Genomic DNA, 9,009 nt, shown 5'->3' with positions numbered 1-9,009 from the left:
GCATACTGGAGTTATCTTAACCCCCCCAGCCTTATTTAGCCTTTCAGTGATGAAAGCACTCATTTCACACACATTAATCAAAAGTTCAGATTCTCCTTCTGTATGATAAGAAGTATGAATTTCCAAATTAAAGCTTTTATTTAAAATAATTATATATTGAATGAAACTCATGAAGTTTCTCTTTCAGCTCTAGACAGAGGTAAGGCTGATGACAGCAGACAGCCTGGCCCTTCCCCACTACCAAATGTCTCCTTGACCACTCCAACCCCAAGACTCCTAAGTAAATGGGACAGGACCTGTGTACGGACAAACACTCTCTGCACAGCCTTTCAAACACAGAAGTTTCTGGTTTTCCACCTTTCATATCAACAGTTTCAGCACAGATAATGAAATTTAATTCTTCACTTGCTACTGAAGATCACAGAGATGTATCACGGTATGGGCCTGCATACTCTGTGTGGCCTTTTCAGAAGTGTTGGGAGCTTGTGTTTGAAAACATAATTGCAGAAATTCCCTCTGACTACCTTCAGTGCAGTGAGGGCTCTAACAAGAAAAAAGCAATAGCTAGTGTTTTGATACAGACAGGATTTTAATTCAATCCAAGTGTTTTCTGTACAACAGAAAGGTTCTGTACAAAAGAGGGAAGCATTAATTCAGTTGCAAGAACAGGCACAGAGACATTCCCAAACCCTAGTGCTTCAGAAAGCCAAGAATCTTTTTGAAAAACCAACCATGTGAGGTGTTGTTATAGATGTTGTAATCCTGGTTTGGGTCAGTCTCCATCACGTACAACTCTCCTGCATGGACATCCTCAAAGTTAGCGCTGAAGTTCTTAGGATCAAACTGAACCCACACCGTGTACCTGTAGTCAATGGTACGCACGGAATAGCCCATGATCCTGATGTCTTTCAGCTTCGGCTTGTCAGAGTTCCACTGGGGAGTGTCTGCAGGCCGGGGATATTGGCTGAGAGCAGCAGGTTCTCCATTAAAACACCTGGCAGTGTCACCACAGCCCTCCTGCTCTTCCTGCTCCTTCTCCTCAGAGGCATTAAAGTAGCGGACGATGCTCGTCCCCTCAGTGCACAGAGCAACATGGAACGACATCTCGGGGCACGCAGGAGGAACCTGCAGGCCAGCGAGTTCAGCAAGTGTTGGAAACAGAGACACCAGCTCCACCACTTTTTTGCTTTGCCCTAGAAGAAAAAACACCAAAATGCAAGTCAGGGAACGTGATGGTTTGACGACACTGGTAGAACGCACTAGAAACAGGGATTTGTGGGGTACCAAAATCAAGGCAATTAAAGGGTGGCAGTTAGCTCTGAAGATGCCAGTCTATGCATTTATGATGTACTGTAAACAAGAAAATTTTTCCACTTATGTTTCTCAAATGTGCATCCTTAAAGACAAGAATATCCATCACTTTGAAAAAGAACTCTTCAGAAAGACAAAGCAAATTCACAAGGTGCCCGTAGGCAAAGTATCATTATATCACCACCTCATCCACTGCAAAGAAAAAATAAACACTGGAAACTTACCTTGAGGTACTGAGCCTGCAGTATGGCTAAAAGGGTCGAGGTAGGGGAAGACCCTCATTTCTCGGCTGACAGAGGAAGCTGTCATTCCTGGTACATAAAACATCAGCGGCACACGGGTAGCAACATCAAAATTGCTGTACTTTGCCCATTCACCATGTTCTCCCAGGGACCATCCTAGGTGAAAACAAAATTCAGAGCAGATACTGGGCTGTAATTTACTAGTCATTTATTTTTCATTGTAAATTGACTCTGTTGGGGCCACTAGTCTGCATAAAAGTTATATTAAAAGGTAAATAACAATCTGTACTTAGATACAAGAAGATTTTTTACTAATGTGAAAGCTATTTCAACAGCCACCTCAGTCTTGCAACTTGATACTCTTTATTAAGGAAATAATTACACCTTTCCTTATTTCCTCTACTCCAGATTAGAACTAGGCAATTAGCATTAGAACAGCAGAAAAGAGGAACTGGAATGTGTCACAGCTCCTGCAAGTCTCCAGATCAATGCCACAAAGCACTCATTTAAGTTTTGGGCACCTGCCAGCTCTCCAGCACTCCTGTTAACACTGTAATTGAACATCCCTTGGAGACAAGGCTGCTATCCATGCCAGACTGGCATACCAGGACGTTACTCCTGAGGAAGCAATAGAGATAAAACTTTTTCGCTCTCCTCTTCCTCTTGAAAGAGATGCCAACATGACTTCCTTCCAGGCAGATTTACTGCCAACTTCACCTGGGGGAAGACAAAGGAACTCTATGACAGCTATGTTAACACCTGATTTTTTGAATCACTTTGCCAGCCATGGCACTGGAAAAACCAGTTATTCACAGTTATCCACACAAGGGAAAGAGGAATTCAGTTTACAGTGGAAAGTCCAAGTCAAAGTGGTAAGTCAGTAGGAACATCTAGAGTTACTTATTACCAAAATATTAATCCCATTGCTCTACAACTCACGAGGGTTTGTTTATACAAACATGCCCACAGAACTCAACCCAAATTAACTAAATACGTGACTATAAATCAATGCAGTTAAGTCACATCCTAACTGGTTTAAGTCAGCTAAGCCATTCCCCTATTAATAGGATCATGAGAGGGTTATTTTAATGAATGAAACAAGCATTAAATGCTTGATATATTTGTCCCACAGTTCAAATTCATTTTTTTACCACCAGGATCCAGAGTGAACAAGACCTCAGCTATGAAGGGGGACCATATCACTATCAGTTTAGATGCTCTGCAAGCAGCAATGACAAGGGCAAGAAAACACACTTGAGCAAGCCAGAGCCAGTGTCCCTTCAATGAGAGACAGACCAACCAGAGACACAAGGTACGGCAGCTCTGCTGGACATCACAGAAACACACACCGGATTAATGTGCCAGCCTTGAGCTGCACAATGAAGTTATTAAATGAGCTGGAGAAAGGTTTAAATGTTTACCATGGTCAGCAGTAAAAACTACCATTGTGTTATTTGAGAGTCCTGCATTATCCAAAGCACTCAGGAGCAGGCCAACCTGCACGTCCAGGTACGAAACTGCTGCATAATAACTCTGACGGATCTGCCGCTGCAAGTCAAGGAAACAGCAGAGAGGGAAAAAAATTAGTTTTTCATCAGACACACACACACAGGAGAACCAGTAGGTGGCTGTGCAAAAGAACTATGAGATTTTAAAGCTTTATTTTTTTGAGTGTCTGTAGCCTGATTAATGCGCCAGAAAAGGTAAATGGGGAGGGGGCAGTCTGAAAATTCTATCTCCCAGAAGTGCTTTCAAGCAAAACACTGCAAACCAATCCATTTCCTTGATCCAGCCAGTGCACCTTATTTTGGCATAAGCACTGGAAAGCAAGGGGAAGGCTTGCAAAAGATACCTTTTGTGCTTGCTTGAAACAGATAAAAAGACTAAGAAAATGAACACAAACACAACACTGGCAAACCTGCTACAGACATCCCCTCATATGCCAACCAAACTGCAGTGACAGTGAAGGTTTGTCTATAGAGCTAGAGGTGACAGTGTGCGAGGCATAAATTCATCATATTTGCAAATTGACAACTGCTGAATAACTGGGAATATCTAAGAACAGCCAGCTCCTCCCCTGCACTTGAACAAGTGGAGGCAGTTTGACTTCAGTGCACTGTGTTGACAGCTTACCTGGAATTCCTCTGGAAGTGGTCCATAAGGGAAACTAACATTTAATGCTTCCACATCATCCCTCCGTCTGATATCTGTCCAGGGGTTGTACGCCACAGAAGGCAGTTTCTCAGGCACCCAGGGATCTGGGGCTAATGGGATGTTTTCCAAGGGGTACAACTTGAGAAATTCCTTTACAATACAAAACACATATAAAGACTCTCCTCACCTCAGATTTACTGCAAACTCTGTGTTGTAAAACAGCAACCATTTCCCCTTGCATGCCCCTTAAATGTTACAATTTACAGGGCTTCATTCCCCTTCCCTCTGAGTGTAAAATGTAGCAATACTAGTCATCTCCAACCAATTCCTGAAAAATACTGAGTCAGTAAGCACCTAAACCCAGCCTCCTGTATCTCAAAACAACACTGCAATAAAAGGTCCAACAGCACTTTCACTGAACCAGTAGGAATTTTGCCACCAACTCAAACAGGGAATGGAATACAAAATGTTGTAAGGCCTCATTATGTCATACTCCATCAAGCTGAGCCCCATCTCCATGCAGTAGCAGTCACTGTTATGGTGGTGGAAGCCTGGCTTTTGGCTGAGGAGTCACAATTCATTCTCATTACACATTCTGAAATGCACCACAGATGACTCCTGAAGTTACCCCAAATCAAGGCCGGTTCTCAGCTCACTTCCCAGAAACAACAGCAGCAAAGCATTTCTGGAAACAGCTCTGCAAAGCGAAAGCAACGACTGCCCAAGTTCCTTTTCCTGCAGGTTCCCATTTCCTCACCTGGGGGTACCTCAGTGGGATATGTGGCTTGTGGTAACCAACAGCCAGGAAGAATTTTTGCTTCTTGGCTTTCATGACGTTCAGTAAACGTATGGCCTCCTCAGTGCTCTGAATATCAGGCAGAGTACCCTTGGGCATCTCCGTCACATCCACCGGGCACACCAAGTTCGCATAAAGTTTTCCATCTTTTCCCCTACAAGTCTTTATTTACAATAAATAAATAAATAAATAAATAAATAAATAAAATTAGATAAGTAACTTCCATAAAAGCAAAGATGAAATTCTCTGTTCCATAACTTTTAAACCAATTTGTTTCTCAATCCTTCTACCAACAAAAGAATGCAACATTCATGTCTATGGAAAAGCAGAAATCCTCTCTAAAGCTGGGTAGATTAAACATGGTCACACAGGGAAAAACCCAGAGCTTCTATGATGAATAGAATCTCTGACTTATTGGCAATGCAGCAGTATTCAGTTATGCCATACACATGCATTTAAACTCCTTCTGATCCCAAGAGTTCACAGAAAGCTGCCTGGAAGCTACTGACTTAGTTTCTGAGCAAATGCCAGCAGTGGCTGATGTGTTATCACTGAAGAGAGATAAACTGGACTAAACAGTTGCCAGGGAAAGGTGGCCTCAGCAGGGTGTTTGGGAGAGTTACTAAATGAACATACTTTTCTTTATGTCATGGATGCAAATACTGCTGTTGTTAAAACCAGTCTTTTCCTGCAATAAACACAGGACCAAAGCACTGCTGAGGCTCCCTGTACCCTTGTGGCTGCAGCTCCTGCTGGAGTCGTGCACAGACTCCAACTTATGATGCTAATACAGTGTTTGCATAAACATAAACCAGGTTGTTTTGGGTCACATTTAAAAGTAACAACATTCTAGAAAACTGAATCAGATTATATATAAACTTTCAGATTATTTAAAGATCACTTTAATTATGACCCCCACTCAGTCCTGGGCTCTTCACTGCATTAAGTTCACTATGACTATTGACTATTTCTCACTTACTAAGGAAAGCCATGTCAGTGTGCAAGTTGACAACTGCACTTTTCAGATAAAGGAATTCATGACATAGACATAAATTAAGATCACTCTTGCTCATAGCTCAGTAACTTAAGTTTCCAAATGCCAATTTAGAAATACTTAAAACATCTGCAGGATGGTTATATCCTGAAAACTCTCCTGTGAGTCCCACAGATCACCCTTACCTTATCATTTTCATACTTTTCAGTTGAAGGATGAAAGGGTGGAATGGACCAACTGTACGGATAGTCATCACTGTGATTGGATGAAACCCCTGAAAAGGAAAAAGATATTAGAAATGCTCTAATAGTTCACTGAACCAGGAAGAGCTCAAACACAAGTTTAACTTGTGTTCAGTTGTGGGGTTTTTTTAAATATGCAAATGAAGAAACATTTCAAATAATCTTTGAGAACAGAGAAAAAGAAAACCAGGAAATAAAAGTAAAAAAGTTTAAGACAGACATTTTTTTTCCAGAACACACTTTTTACTGGTGAGGAAGACTCAAGCCTGTTGAAGAGCCTTAATAAATGGGAGTCATTCCTCAGGGAAATTACTTCAGGGAACAGTAATAAAAAACCCTCCCCAAAACCCCAGGATTAATCACAGTCTTCATGTACATCCTTGATTAGCTTTACTATCAACTGAAAGTTCATACAGCTACAAAAATTTAGTTCTAGGATAAAGAACTACCAAAAAGAGGGTCAGGATTACAGTATTTTTCAACTCAGTAGCATTACTGCTTTTTAACTAATGAACTGATTTCCTACTGAACTTGTAGCATTATCACACATTCTGTATGTCCTGATCCACACTTACAACCTATTAGAAAAAATGAAGCACGTGCAGGCAGAACTAAGCCAATAAGGCTGTTCAGTAATTTCATGTTCAGCAAATACCTCACTTCCAGATGTATTTTTAGAATGTAGGCATTTATTTCCACAATTCCTAGACAAGATGTGAAAATATTCATTAGATAAGTCATCTAATGCATTCATCTCTAATGCCTTAGGACTTAGGATTTAAAGTCAATCTCCAATCATTGTAAAATCTGGCTCATGGTTGTGATTGAGGCTCTCGTCATAGACAGGAACAACACATGGATAGTCACATAAGTCTGTTTGTGAGGCTACACACGATAAGCATTTGTATGTAAAGCAAATGACAACTCAAACCATACCAGGATGAAAAACTTTCCCCACAGAGAGGGTCACGTAGCCGTTTTCCTTGAAATACTGGGGCATTGTGGAATAGTTTCCTGCATGGACCCTCCAGTAGGAGTAGAAATCGTACAGCCGGGTGGTGTCAGGTCTGCGGCCAGTGAGAAACGACACCCTGCTGGGAGCACACAGGGCTTGCTGGGGAGAGAGGCAGCCAAAGAGAGGATCAGCTTGGAACAGAAAGCAAAACACATGTACAAACTGACTGAGGCCTGGCTGGGCAGAACATCTGAAGGCTCCAGAACTGCAGGGGGAATGTTTCGACTCACTTCAAGCTGGAATGAACAGCATCCTTATTAAGCATATCAATTCCCAACTGCAAGTTATTGCCAAGATAGACACTTACCTATCTATAATTTTTCATCAAATAGCCAATTCCTAAGCACTAAAAACTTTGGGTTTGGAGCCAGTAGCACAAAAGAGAAAGAAGAAAAAAAAAAAAGAAAAGTCAGGTTCCATAAAGGCAATGCTTTTGAAATTTGGTCACTCACATCACACAGAATTAAGCAGCAGTGGCAGGTGGACTGTGCTGATAAAAACCAGAAGTCTAGTTGATCTGGGCTGCCTTAAGAACAATGAAACGATAAACACAAAAAGTCTAGGTTACAATCCGAAGGCCTCACCAATTCTGCTTCAGACTGACAAGGACCAAGAGTTATTGCTTTGAAGTCCTATTCCCCAGTCAGAATTGGACTCAATCTTCTAATTTCTCAGCAGAGAGAAACTTGGTACTGTAGGTATCCTATGCACAGTATCCAAGTGAAAAGCAATTAGTGAGATTTTGGGTCCTCTATTTAAGAGTCATGCTTACCACACAAACTGCCCCTCCATAGCAGTCTATAGAATCAATTTCCTCAAAAGAAAAGACTAAAAAGTAAAATATACTCTTTATAAGTAGTAGAAAAAAAAAATTCCAATTTAGTAAAACAGCATTTATAAGTAACACTTGACTGCTAACAGCAAAAATGCTTTAGTTGGCATTACACCCCTCCAAGGGCTACACAACAACCATAATTTAAATGCCCTGTTTTCATTTTTCTCACTTTAATAAAGATAGGTTCACATACCACAGTTCAGCCTAACCATTTATTTTCTACTGTAAATACTTAATAAACACTTGCTTTTTCCACTGGCCTGCCTAACACCTACTGTGACAAAACCAGTAATTATTTTGCATAGAGAAAACACGTTTAAGTCATTTATCTCACCTGGGCATATGCATTGCTGAACACAATACTTCGAGAAGCAAGCTGATCAATGTTGGGAGATTTAACGAGCTTATCTCCATAACAGCCCAAAACAGGACGGAGATCATCCACAACTATAAACAGGATATTCATGCCATCTGTGAAGAAACAGAATTAGGAATAAATTAACTTGAGCTGCAGTAAGCAGAGGCTACTTTATGATGGTTTTAAACCCTGAAGTGCACATAAGAAAAAAATATAAAATTAATAAGATAGGCAAGAATATCATAGAATCAATATCTTTGTAAGGAAATGTAAACAATGCAATTAATTTTTCTACAGGGAGGAATTCTTACTTGGCCTAGACAGAACTACAGTGGGTTTCATTTCCCTTCCCATTTCACTGCTTACTCCCATTTTCTCCAGCTTCTTCATTTTATTTTCTTCAGCTGGCTATACAGAAAGGCGGTGCAAAATAAAGGGGGTACTTTAGGGGTTTACCCCTACTACCGAATTCCACAGCCTGCAAGCTTTGAGAGGGATGTTAAGCCACAGGTAAACAACAAAGGCTTGGACTTGATGATCTCGGAGGTCTCTTCCAACCCAGTTAATTCTACAATTAACAGTCTCATGCTTATAAGTATAATCTTGCTCCGAACAGATAAAACATATAAACAGATAAAAATAGGGTTTTTTCCTTAAATTAATTACATGCGTATTTCTCAAAACGCCCTCTCAAGGCGGCGAACTGCAAGGGACACAACAAATCTCACAACATCCACCAGCCGCTCCCCTCTCTCCTCCCTCCCTCCCTCCCTCCCGGAGCATCCGCGACTCCCCCGGAGCATCCTCTGCCCTCCCCCGAGAACATCCCCACCCCGGGGCCGCGCCCACCTCCGGGCCCCGCCTGGGCGGCTCCTGGGGGCACCTGTGGCAGGAGCAGGGAGAGGAACAGGCAGAGAAAAGGCCGGGAAGCCGCCTCCATCTCTCGGCGAGGCTTCCCGGGGCGTTCCCCGTCCGTGAGCCCGCCCGGTCGCACCGCCCGCCGGACCCGGCGGGCGGTGCGACCGGGCGGGCTCACGGACGGGGAACGCCCCGGCATCGGCC

General features: G+C 42.2%; 1 protein-coding gene across 1 annotated transcript; it reads right to left on the bottom strand.

The window, feature by feature from the left end:
• Nucleotides 1-568: 568 nt before the first annotated feature.
• On the bottom strand, nt 569-8,929 carry IDS (iduronate 2-sulfatase). Its single transcript, XM_050310764.1, has 9 exons — nt 8,797-8,929; nt 7,924-8,060; nt 6,676-6,853; nt 5,683-5,771; nt 4,465-4,665; nt 3,687-3,857; nt 2,975-3,101; nt 1,536-1,709; nt 569-1,193 (listed from the first exon to the last, which is right to left on the bottom strand). Exons 1-9 carry the CDS (start codon nt 8,885-8,887, stop codon nt 691-693), a joined length of 1,671 nt encoding a protein of 556 aa, XP_050166721.1. The 5' UTR covers nt 8,888-8,929; the 3' UTR covers nt 569-690.
• Between the last annotated feature and the right edge of the window lie 80 nt (nt 8,930-9,009).

The sequence above is a fragment of the Myiozetetes cayanensis genome, unplaced genomic scaffold, assembly GCF_022539395.1.
Source record: "Myiozetetes cayanensis isolate MyiCay16 unplaced genomic scaffold, myiCay2020 scf15, whole genome shotgun sequence".
Classification (NCBI taxonomy): Eukaryota; Metazoa; Chordata; class Aves; order Passeriformes; family Tyrannidae; genus Myiozetetes; species Myiozetetes cayanensis.
This window is presented reverse-complemented; position numbering and strand designations above follow the sequence as displayed.

Bases quoted from the DNA above. Each gene is read 5' to 3' on its own strand.
- IDS (XM_050310764.1), bottom strand. From the start codon at position 8,887: ATGGAGGCGGCTTCCCGGCCTTTTCTCTGCCTGTTCCTCTCCCTGCTC. The intron at 5,772-6,675 runs GTATGGTTTGAG...TTTCCTTTTCAG, and splicing joins GGGGAAAGTTTTTCATCCTG to GGGTTTCATCCAATCACAGT. The intron at 4,666-5,682 runs GTAAGGGTGATC...TTGTAAATAAAG, and splicing joins AAAAGTATGAAAATGATAAG to ACTTGTAGGGGAAAAGATGG.